Source organism: Misgurnus anguillicaudatus, chromosome 10, assembly GCF_027580225.2.
Source record: "Misgurnus anguillicaudatus chromosome 10, ASM2758022v2, whole genome shotgun sequence".
Lineage (NCBI taxonomy): Eukaryota > Metazoa > Chordata > Actinopteri > Cypriniformes > Cobitidae > Misgurnus > Misgurnus anguillicaudatus.
This window is the reverse complement of record NC_073346.2, coordinates 29559181-29571985: the sequence shown is the minus strand read 5'-3', so window position 1 is coordinate 29571985 and position 12805 is coordinate 29559181. Positions and strand designations below refer to the sequence as shown.

The window sequence follows — 12805 nt, the reverse complement described above, 5'->3', positions numbered from 1 at the left end:
TATGTTTAGTTAAAACTACCTAGTGTAGTTAAATGCATCAATATAATTCTAATTTATTTCTATTGTTGATTTTTTTTATATAATTTAGCATTTCTGCAAATCAGCGTTACAGAAAATATGTTTTGTAAAAGCAGTACATTAGAGAAAAGCTTGTTGTGAGGTAAATGTAGTTCATTCGTATGCATGAAAGAACTACATTTCCCAGTGTTACGTCAGTGCGTCACTACGCACGTTTTACATTTCTGTCAAAACTGGCGCTCAGTACACATTTCAGTCACACTGTGGGGTATTTTTACACGCGTGAAGGATATTTCGATTCGGGAAAACCTTCGGGCTCCGTGTGACAATGGAGGCGTATTTACGGAGCTGTCGCGAGGCACTGAAGGTAAGACAATGGTGCGCGTGCTCTGCTGGATTTAACCCTTTTACAAACTTATTATCTGACCACCGCGTGACTATCTGCACTGTTCCTGTCGAGACACTACACAGATTAATGTTTACCCACTACAAAATCTTAAAAATAATGAATGTTTATGTTTAAAACATGTGTTAGTGATACCATACACGCGTGCGTGGACTCAATGGCAGAAATGACAGAAAAGAAAGCAGACGAACACATTTTTCTTATTTATTAGTTGTTAAACTTCTGAAGTAAATAAAGTAACTGTCATATGGTGTAACTTGTGTCTCCATTAAAGGGAGTGTCTTGCATGTGGTCCTAAAAAGTATTTTGTCATTTGAGACACTTATTGTTTGCATTTAATGCATTTTAACTTTATTTCTCAAACGTATTCATATAGCTTTATTATGCAAAATCTGACAAACTTTTTTTAGGTTGTGGAGCGCTTGTGCAATCTTTCTGTAAAAACATGCATAATATTTTGCTTTTTAGTCATATTTTTATGGACCACTGTAGTTCCCATGACGTCATTGTGTTTCTCTTTCTTTGTCTTAATATGAGAAATTTAGATAATCGGTATTGATATAGAAATATTTTTCAAGTATTTAAAAGAATTTACCATGACGCAATTCAGCCTTTGCCCATGCAATATTTTATTCTAGTGAGAGAAAAAAAGAGTCTTCGTTGTGTTTAGTCAATAAAACCATTCCCACTTTTCTAGTTTTACAGCTTAATGTGCTCCATTTCACGACTAAAGGTTGAGCTGAGACAATAATACCTGTTTGCTGAGACAATAGTACCTGCTGTCTGGCACATATGATCCTTACAGCATCTGTCAAAAAACAGCAGAGCATCTCTCTACCACAAACAATGTTGTTTTAAACCCAAACACCTCTGGACTCACCCATTGCTGGGAAGACGATGTGTTTGTTTTGTGTTCTACCTTAAAGTGTGACCCTCAGGCCGGAGAAGCAAGCAGAGAGGGGTTCTGTTACTAATTCAGTCAATGATTGAAGAAACAGAGATGAAAACGGCAAACGCACACAGCTAAGCTTCTGGTTAAAGTGCCTTTTGTCTGCAATGAAGCATGATGTTGCAAATATAGAGCGCGATGGTGAGGCAAGTGCTCTTTCCACTCGTTCTGTTGACCCAAGACCCAGTGGTTCTGTACTGTTTACTCACTGTCCCGTGGTCCATTTCACATCGCTGTGACTAACTTCCTGTCCGGTCCTTCAATCGCACACATATGGACACGAATAAGCATGTTTTCCTGCACTTCCCCATCTAACAAGATTTTTGATGATGATTAACACAAGAGAGAGAGAGAGAGAGAGACCAAACCTTACCCAAGTCCTCTGGTCTGTGCCAGCTGTGAGCTCAGTCTGTGTTGAACAAACAGTCTGTCGTTCAGTATTTACACAAATCCCAGCTGACTGCCCAGATCAGAGTATATTATTTGATATTGACGTCACAGTTGGTCTTTGTGTTCAGCTGGAGTAATGAAGCAGACCAAATACTTATTAACACCATAGGAGTCACCATGAAGAGAGATAAAAGGTTTTATTGGAACCAGGATGATCCATTTAAAGTTGTTCTATTTAAAGTGCCCTTCATCTTGCAAATCGTCCAACAGATGGGCTTTAATACATAAGGGAGGGTTTGCCTTTTATCAGTATTAGCTTAATTTAAAGGTATAATTGTTGAATAGTTCACCCGGCCATAAGTAAAAATTTGGTTTATTTATTCATCCACATGTCGGTACGAAGCCATACGACCATGGGATACAAATGAAGATGTTCGGCAGCACGTTTACACTTTGTTTATAAATTCAATTAAAGTAATTGGAATTTGGAAACCAGCTCAAAAATGTAAAACTTTATGGCTTCACTGTATGGCTCAGCTGGAAAAGCTTTGCGCTAGCAACACAAAGGTCAGTTTCATTCCCGCTATCTTAGAAAAAAAAGGTACAAAAGGGTTAACTGATATGTGTTTTTCAGGCCTGATGCCGATAATTACAGATCAAGTTGACTCATGTTTAACCTATATATATGTATGTATGTATGTATGTATGTATGTATGTATGTAAAATATATGTATATATGTCTGATGTAAAAAATAAAAGTTAATGTCAAAATTAACAAAAGAATAACGAGAGCTTTGATTAAACTTGCTTTAAATGCAAATGATTTTTGAAAATAAACAATACAGATAACCAGTGTTGGTGGTAACGCATTATAAGTAACGTGCATTACGTAATATTATTACTTTTCTGAAGTAACGAGTAAAGGACACATTACTTTTTAAATGTATTCATTAATATTTGAGTTACTTTTTTCAAAAAAGTAATGCAAGTTAATTTTTTTGTTTATTTATTCGATAAAAAAATTATGTACTGAATTAAACTAAACGTAACATTATGCACTTTATGTGACATGCCTGTGTGGGAACAGTTTGAGTCAGAAACTGAGATGGCAGGCCAGAGCTCGACATTTTTGTGATAAAATATGCAATTTCTGAATGCAGAACTTTTTAGTCATAAAAAACACCTGCGAGGCCTGAAAGAGATCAAGCCTCAGCTAAGAAAAAGTAACACAAAAGTAACAAAAAAGTAACGTAAGCATAACTTTCCATGAAAAGTAACTAAGTAGCGCAATTAGTTCGTTACTTTTTTTGGGAGTAACTTAAAGGAACAGTATGTAAGAAATGTATATCAATTAATCATAAAATGGCCCTGATATGTCACTAGACATTAAGAAATCATTTTCATTTCAAATACTTATATCACTGACAACAGTGGTCTGGCCAGGATATTGTCATTTAAAAAGTGGAGTTGCAGCCCTCAACTGATGTTTATGTTGTCATTTTGTGTGTTGGCCACCAGTTGTGTGATTGCAGTACCAGTTTTAGCCAAACGTTTTGTGATTGCAATACCAGTTTTGGCCACAATCCTACATACTGTTCCTTTAATATTGTTATGCATTATTTTTGAAAGTAACTTTCCCCAACACTGCTGATAACCATAAAAACTTTTACTTTTCCCCCGCCATCGTTTTTAAAAAAGTCAGTCGGCGCCAGCATCTCTTATGATTTTCACAAAAGTTGAATGCCTTTGCAGAAAAATTTCTACTAAAAATATATGAACATACAATGTGTCAAATAAAAGAACAGACTCTCTGCTTTCAAACAAACAAAAAAATAGCTGAAATACAGATTGCCGTAAAAACACGTCAGAGAAGCATCACTGTACGTTCACACCGTCGCCGGCAAAAGCGTCAAAAAATGCTCTGGCTGCCTTGCCAACGATGCTATAGAAAAAAAATTTAGTGGACGCTCTGACACTCGAATGCATTCTCTGGAATCTTCTCAAGTGGAGGTTTTCGCCTTCCGATTGGTTGCCGCCAAACCACATCATCATAGCTAATTACCATAAAGTTGATCTAATTTTTAAACTTTCCTCGAAGATTACACCGTCCAAGATGTGCCGCTACTCGCGGAATGAATGACATCCGAAAATGAATGACTTCCGGTAACTTTGACGCTCTTGCCGGTGGTGGTATGAACGCACATTGGCAGGGAAGCGTTTTCTCTTAATTGACGAGATAACTCGTTAATGACCGGGAAAGAGTTAATATCAGCGCTGATAATCGGTCGACCCCTAAAAGCTGTCGTTGGGGTGGTACCCTTCCAAGAAGTACGTATTTATACCTAAAGAGTGGATATTAGTATCTCACAGGTACGTATTTGTACCTAAATGCTAGATATGAGGACCTTTAAAAAGGGTACCGTCCCAGTGACAACTTTTGAACCATTTTCTAGAAGTTCCTACTGTTTAAAAAATGTATAGATTAAATGCACTTTAAGTTGTTTTGTATAAAAGCTTCTACCAAATGCATGTAAATGTACTACTATTCTTGGATGATCTGTGTATTCAAGGACTGATATCAAGCAACAGCAAAATTAGTTTCACTGTTATCACTGATAATTCCTGTTATCAGCACATCTTTTCGAACGCTACAGAGAATAAATGTCTGCTATCCTGAATCTGTTTGTAAGCTACTGAATGTGTTTTATCTCTGGCACGTTGCACCCCACCTCCCACTGGCTCTTAGTGATATCGAGTTACTGGGTGACCATAAGTGTTCAACATTGTTTGTCAGATAAACCTTTCTCTGGATATGAAGACTTCTTCTACAGTATACGTATACGTTTCTTCTCACTTATTTATTGTAGGGAAGCTATTCTCAAATTTAAATGGACATTTATTTAAAGCTTTTATCCAAAGTGACTTGCAGTGCATTAAAAGGTATACATTTATCAGTATGTGATTGAACCCACAATTTGCGGTGTTAATGCATCTCCCAATGAGCTACACCACCTGTACTGTCCTTGTTTAGCCTTCAAATGCAATTACATCATGGACTATATCTTGGGGTTAAAGTGCTTTCTCAAGGACAAATGCTGTATCCGGTTCCAGCTTTAATGATCAGATTCTGTACCAAGAATAGGCTTTTTATATTGCTTTAATAGATACTTAGCGTACCTGTATACATTGTTGCCCTATATTGTTGTCCAGCAGCATGACTTTGTTCTTCTTTGTTTTCAGGGTTGTTGTAATAACAACCCAGGGCTTCATGTCGTAATGGGGAATGAGGCTTGTGATATGGACTCGATGGTATCAGCCCTGACCTTCGCCTACTTTCTTTCAAAGGTATGCTTTGACCAACCTAGTACACTCACTGGGTCTTGTTTACTAACCGTGTTTTGTGTGATATGTAAACAAATATGTGTATTTTATTTGTGTGTAATGACCACAAATTTGTGTTCTTTGAAAGTGTCAGATCTGTCATGTTGATAAACATTTGAGGTCATTTCCAAATTGCTCTCTTCATAAATGATTGTGCATTGAAGATGGAGGATTATTGATTTGCTCATCAGTATTGTTTACCCGTCATAGACTCTGAACTCTAAGAGGCTACCAGTGCCTGTACTCAATATCCCACGACGCGAGTTTCCATTGCGTTCAGACAGCATCTTCCTGCTGAGAGAGACCGGTCTGTCTCAGGACTATCTGGTCTTCAGGGACGAGGTGGACCTTCACAGTCTTCACAAGGCCAAACAGCTGACACTGACACTGGTTGACCATAACGTTTTGCCCAGGTCAGAGTTATGTTTTGTAGGAACTGTTTTCTGTCAACACAAATAAGTTACGCATTTTGTAGGGGATAACCTTATCCCGCTTAATGCTTGCCAATATATGTACACAAAATGTTGATTTGATTTATTTTATTAGATTTGATTATAAGAAATGCAGACCTTTCACAAGGAAAAACACTTTAACATGAGACACGTTCAAACAAGTTCAAAGTTCAGACAAGACAAACTTGCTTTTGGTTTAATCATTTGTGTGTTTGCGTGTTGTGTGTGTGCGTGAGAAAGAGAGTCTCTGTGTATGACTTCCAGTTATATTACATACTGTCCTGTCAACACTGTTACTCTACATCAGTAACAAAGTATTTTCATCTATATAAGACACTTTATTCAGACAATATTATATTGTTATAACCAGTGGTGGCCAGTGACTTCTTTTTTCGAGGGCGCACGATGCGAAGTTCGAAACAACATGTATGTAACCCGTCATGTGTGTGGTTCGTCATTTCAAAATATTTGCTCTGCACGTCGAGTGAACCTGTGTGCATCACGTGTTTTGTCAAAATACGTGCCTAAGGGGTTTATTATAAAAGAGACGCTCGCGTTTGCCAGATACTCGCATAATCTCGTGCGTAATCAGAGTTTACTGTTAAGGGAGTGTTTTGCGTGTATTTTGTGAACGTGAGCGTCTCTTTTCATAAACGGTTTTGACGCGTATGCAGCAGGCACTTATTTTGACAAAACACGTGATGCATATGGTTCACATGACACAACAAACACATATTTTGAAAACACGAGAAACACACGACACCCGACCACATATTTTTAAGTTTGCACCCCTCGGAAGAGCAGTCACCAGCTGGCACTGGTTATAACATCTTAGGGCAGTTTTTGGTTTAGATTAATCCAGGACTAGGCCTTACTTATATTTGGAAAGTAGTTTCCTAAACTTAATAATTATATTAAGTAGTTTTTACGGACAAACCTTACAAAAAAAAATACTGGTGTGCATCTTGAGACTAAACAATGGCACTGATCATAGACTGTAAAAAAAGATAGATGACGCCCGTTCACTCTCTTCCATTGGTGAAAAGTGAAACCGCCAGTGTCCCGATAAGGCGCTGACATCTTGGGTCTTGAGTCTGCGCAGTAGCGATTTCGGGACCAATCCTGCGCAGTAGTGAGCAGGAAGTACATATGCGAAATCAAGGCCCCGCCCTCGCAGAATGTGCATATCACAGCTGTCAATCATGATGTCACATCACTAAAAAACAAACTTATTTTAAAAACAAACACTTGAATTTACATCAGCGTGATTAAAAACTACAGTAAATGACAGAAACCAGTTTCGGAAAAAAAGATATTTGAAGTGTTGAAATTGTTTAGTTGGTCTCAAGTCACATTGAATAACATGATGGGGGAGGCGGGGTTTATGTTCTATACTACGACCAGTCACTGGGGGGCGATCCAGACGTTTTGGCTTCACTTATCAGGGCTTATGCAGCATGATATATGCAAATATATGTCAGTACAAGGTGTTTTTATATTAAGGCAGCTCAAACATGCATTTCATTCTGGAGACTAGGATAAGACCTGTCGGGGAAACCGGCCCTTGTGATCCATAACAAATTATTAAAAGTATTAATACAAGTCTTTATTTCTACAGTTCGGATAGTGAGTTGGAAGAAGCTGTTGTTGAAGTAATTGACCATCACCTTCTACAGAGACCCTCATCTTCCTCGTGCCCTGTCACCGTGGAGACCGTAGGCTCCTGTGCCACGCTGGTGACGGAGCGCATCACCCAAAAAGCACCTGATGTGCTCGACCAACAAGTGGCTCAGCTTTTATATGGTGAGTGCCATGGTGACGTGGTTAAACATGGACAAGAATGTCAAAGCTCTTAGCAGGACTGCTATTAAATCTGTCAGAAACTGTTAAGCATCAGATGGTCCCAGCATGGTTTTTAGTGACATTTAGCTAGTGGAGAAAATCCACATTGAATGTATTTGAAGAGTTTGGTTCCAAAACGCAATAAACGCTATTTAAAAAAAATTAGTTACCCCAAAAATCAGTATTGTATCAGGTCAGTATTAAAAAGTAAATTCTTAATTTATCCAAATCCGGCATGTTATTCTATCATCTTTTCTCCTTTTTTTTCCCAATACGTAATAAACGTCAGTCCTCCTTGTCTGCAGAATGCAATAAACCGCTCAACAAATCACAGCACACCATTCAACACATTGTAAACATAAACGGGGTGACACTTTGAATACACACAGAATCCTAGTTTTCCTCATCTACTTCGTGATTAACAAACAAACAAAAACAAAATAATACTTTTGATGGCACTGATAAACCTGTGGTGGTTTTCTGTGGCGGGGAAGAAACGAAAGCCACTCGGGCAACGGAAAATTGACGGCTGCTGCTTGTTCTCACACGACAGCATCAAGCTTTTGTCATGCTAACACATTGACCCCAGGGATCTTATAAAAAAACTTTTCATTATTTTACTGAAAGTCAACGAAAATCGAGCAGGACTAAAACATTTTACAGCTGATCACTGTCAAAAAAGTTTGGTGACGATGTCCCAAGGATGACAGCAGCAATAATGACAGTGATCTTAATATGACAAAGTAAGTGTTTTGATTAATGCCATTAATGTTTATTTTTTATCAGTATATACCACTAGTCAACTAAATAAATATAACATGGCAAATATGAGTGCACATTTCTATATTATTGATTCAATAGATTTATAGCATTTTGAAAAAAAATCAGTTTTTATAATTAGGGATGCACCGATATGGAAATTTTGGCCGATAACTCTTTATATTTGGGGGCCGATAACCGATATATATAGGGCGATAAATATTCATATTATTTTCACAATCAAAAACTCCAAGACCGCGGACATCATGTCTTTGCGCTAGACTAGCATACTCTTCTTAAGCCCACAACACGTGTCATCTTCGTGCTATGTCACAGAAAGCACCAATCAAAACTGCACATGGCCAGCAATGAGCAAGTGAAGTGGTTCAACAAACCAAAATAATCCATCATTTATCGGCTTTCATTTATCGGCTTTTCATTTATCATGGATTTGAATTTTTTATGTTATTATAACCTAAAGATGCTATGTGAAAGTTTGTAACAGAAAATAGTGGTCTTCATCTTGTCACTTTCTTGGTATAAAAAAAACATATTTTTACTGAAATTAGCCAAAATGGATTTACTGCGTTTTGGAACCAAACTCTTTATTTTTTTTATGCTGCCCTGTTGTTTCGATGCAACATGATATTGATTTGAGTCAATGTCAGCAGACAGATAAACATCTTGTTAACGTTGCATTTTTGCTTTCTGTCAAAGGTACCATTATCCTAGACTGCGTTAACATGGCACCCGAGGCAGGTAAAGTTACACCTAAGGACAGCCAGTACGCCATTTTTTTGGAAAAGCATTTTCCCGAGCTGCCTCCGAGGGGCGCATTATTCCAGTCTTTACAAAATGCCAAGTTTGACGTATCAGGTGAGAGGATCTTTGTTGTGTAGTTCATAAACAGTAATCTGCAAACCGTACCAAAAGTAGCAAACTAGTTAATTTCATTTAACTAGACCAAAACATACAGAGCTGATTTTCAGGGTTAATTACTTTTTGTTTGACAAACGTTTCCAAGTAGTTATTTAGACCGAAGTTAAATCAGTCTCAGGTCATTTGATATGAATCTATGTTATGTCCATCTGTTTGTCAGGTCTGTCCACAGAGCAGATGCTGTTAAAAGACATGAAAGCAGCAAGTGGTGTGGATCTACGGCTGGCTGTCAGTGTTATTTATTTGACACTAGAGGTCAGTAATGTTACACGATGACCCTATATGACATTTTTTGCTCTCTGAAGTAAGGAAACACGGGAGGCACTGATTTAGAAATGTTTAGAAATGATTAAATTTGATAAGTTATGTTTTTAAAGGATTAGTGTTCAAACACACCCTTACAAAATACACAAAAGCTGTTTTTATTGCCATAGCTTTCACCCATTTCCATTAAAGGCAAAGATGTATGTATTAAAATATCCAGAAACCACTTGCAACATATATTTTGTTCACTGGTGTACTTTTATTATCCCAAATGTCTCCAACAATCCTGAGAAATTCACAATTTAAACCATTATTACGCCCCTGCTTATTTCATCGCCCGTCAATGGTCTCATGTTCATGTTATCCTTCATTTTACTGGCAAAGAAACCATAGGGGTGCTTGATTTCATGCAGTGACATCAAAGTATCATAAATGTCATATTGTATGTTGAGTCGTTCCCATACTTTAATGTCATACATCGTTCAATCTGCGAACGCCGCATGTGGAAGTAGTATTGTTAGATGTTATTTCTCTCAAGCCAACCTGATGGTTATGTTAAAGGAATAGTCAATTTTCTTAAAAGAAAAATCCAGATAATTTACTCACCACCATGTAATCCAAAATGTTGATGTCTTTCTTTGTTCAGTCGAGAAGAAATTATGTTTTTTGAGGAAAACATTGCAGGATTTTTCTCATTTTAATGGACTTTAATAGACACCAACAATTAACACTTAACTCAACACATAACAGTTTTTTTCAACAGAGTTTCAAAGGACTATAAACAATCCCAAACTAGGCATAAGGGTCTTATCTAGCAAAACGATTGTCATTTTTGACAATAAAAATAACAGATATACACTTTTAAAGCACAACTTCTCGTCTAGATCTGGTCGTGATGCGCCAGCGTGACCCCACGCAATACGTCATGACGTCAAGAGGTCACAGAAGACGAACACGAAACTCCGCCCCAGTGTTTACAAGTGTGTTGAAAGAGGACCGTTCCGATGTTGTTGTATGTCAACTGATACTAATTAATGTCTTTGTGTCAGTTTATTGTTTACAATGGTCCGCAAATGTGCGTTTTATATATGTAACACGTGACCTCCCTACGTCACCACGCATTTACGCTAGGTCACGCTGGACCGGATCTCGACGAGAAGCTGTGGTCCAAAAGTGTATATTTGTTATTTTTATTGTCAAAAATGACAATCGTTTTGCTAGATAAGACCCTTATGCCTCGTTTGGGATCGTTTATAGTCCTTTGAAACTCGTTGAAAAAAACTGTTATGTGTTGAATTAAGTGTTAAGTGTTGGTGTCCATTAAAATGAGAAAAATCCTGGAATGTTTTCCTCAAATAATTTCTTCTCGACTGAACAAAGAAAGACATCAACATTTTGGATGACATGGTGGCGAGTAAATTATCTAGATTTTTCTTTTAAGAAAATGGAATATTCCTTTAATAACGTAATGGTTATAAAACTTTATTTCATTACATCATCCATAAACATGATCCAGCTACGCCTTTGTTATTGTTGTTAACCTTTAACAGCGATCATTGCATATTTTGCCTTTCAATTTTATCAGCCGGTTGGATGCATAACATGTATAACAGGATGTGTGAAAAGACATAACTAAAAATAAATAAATATTATAATATAGTTTTCAGAACGGTTGTTATACGTGATACATTTTGAACTTTATTAATTATAGAGAAAATACTGTTTTTATTCTTATTATTGACTATGAAATATTGGTGATGGCAGATATATGATGCATCTCTTTAAAAAACACCTCCAGCAAGTCTTTTCAGTGCTGTTCCTCATTTAAATTCACAAGTACACATGCAAATTACACGTTTCCTCTTGAATGAAGCGAGTGCTGTGTGTCTAGCCTCAGTACTTGTTTCCACAAATCGAGAGAGGAAATTAGGAAATGTGAGGAGCTCTTGTTGTGGGCACAAAATGTGCTCATGTGCCCATCCTCATGACTCACGTGAATGCTTCAGTGATCCTTAAGCACAACTGATTCCAAGTCAGACACACCCAACCTCACCGCAGGGCTGGGCAGTCTGTCTCACACACCGCACGTTCAACTGTGTCAGAGTTATGTTCGCACACCATTTTTTCCAAACATTTATGTGCGGTTCTGCCTTTAGGATTTTCTACAGAGGCGGGGCCTGCAGCAAGACCTCTGTGAGTTCTGCCACAAACACAACTATAACCTGGTGGTTGCAATGACAATCTCTTTCATTGATAACAAGGAGCCTTTCCGACAGCTAGCCATCTACAGTTCCAGCACTGTCTACAGAGAAGAGGTACTTGGGATGGTGAACAAAGCCAACATTTAAAGTTAAAATTGGGTGATCTCATTGAGTTTTGATGGTGAATTTCAAGATTTTGATGATGACTCATTTTGATACATTTGCAGATCAGTAAAGCATTAGAAAAGGCCAAAAACCCCAGTTTGGATCTAAGGCCAATGAGCAGTCCTTATCTGGATATCAAGACATACATACAAGGTAACACAGTGGCATCACGCAAGAAGTTATTACCCATTATTACAGACTTCCTGAAGGAGTGGGACAAGAAAGTGTCTCAAAGTAGGAACATAGATGTCTTGGATCTGGATGATGATTCCAATCAAGACCAGAGTGACTCATTGCAATGTGCAGAGGATGCTGGGATTGAGGATGATACCCCATTCCCTCCAACACCTATGAACAGTCTGGTTGAGGGCTGTCCTTTGGACAATGGCCTGCCAAAAATCAATCCTGATATTTTGGTGGAGAAAGTTTGCAAGATGGCCAGCATGGAAGATGAGTCTCCTGAAGGACAGTGATGAAGAAGCTGTTCCCAAAGAGTCCTTTTTAGGATCTGGAACCTTCTGCGACATCCAGAAAAGGCAGTGCATAAACAGCAGTGGTGTACAAAGGCAAAACAAAGAAGTGGGAATTTTGTCGTTTGTAAACTGTCCAAGGTACAACATGGTTAAAAGAGACCTTTCTTTTGACTTTTTGAGGTTCGGTACATTTGAATGCAGCATCATTTTTATAATAGCGTTTGAAAAAGTTTGAATTTAAGATGTTACTGGCTAAAGATGTAGATTTAGGTTATTAGTTATTTGGACTTGGTTTCTCCCTAATTATTAAAATTCACTTTGATTTACAATAGACTCCCAGTTTGACTCCTAATTAATGGTCAAGTCATTTCTTTTAATATATATATAAACATATAAACTCATTCTGGTCAACACATTCACAACATCCAATTCAAAATGAGTTTTTGTTGTTATAATAGATACTCACTTCTGTGGCGTGTTTTCACTGATTTGAAACAGGATCTCATTACAGTTAAGGTCCTGAGTTTGCTGTCATCCAATGTAGTGTCTTTATATTACAGATCAAT

General features: G+C 37.6%; 1 protein-coding gene across 2 annotated transcripts; it reads left to right on the top strand.

Moving 5' to 3' along the window:
- The first annotated feature begins 168 nt into the window (after window positions 1–168).
- Window positions 169–12572, top strand: prune (prune exopolyphosphatase). 2 transcript variants are annotated; one of them, XM_073872321.1, is made up of 8 exons: window positions 169–396; window positions 5004–5108; window positions 5355–5557; window positions 7215–7399; window positions 8915–9073; window positions 9297–9391; window positions 11557–11715; window positions 11829–12572. In XM_073872321.1, the coding sequence occupies exons 1-8, from the start codon at window positions 184–186 to the stop codon at window positions 12237–12239; spliced, it is 1530 nt and encodes a 509-aa protein (XP_073728422.1). In that variant the 5' UTR covers window positions 169–183; the 3' UTR covers window positions 12240–12572. The 2 variants fall into 2 exon arrangements, with proteins under 2 accessions (XP_073728422.1, XP_073728423.1); XM_073872322.1 differs by having other exon boundaries at window positions 227–385.
- The last annotated feature ends 233 nt before the right edge of the window (window positions 12573–12805 follow it).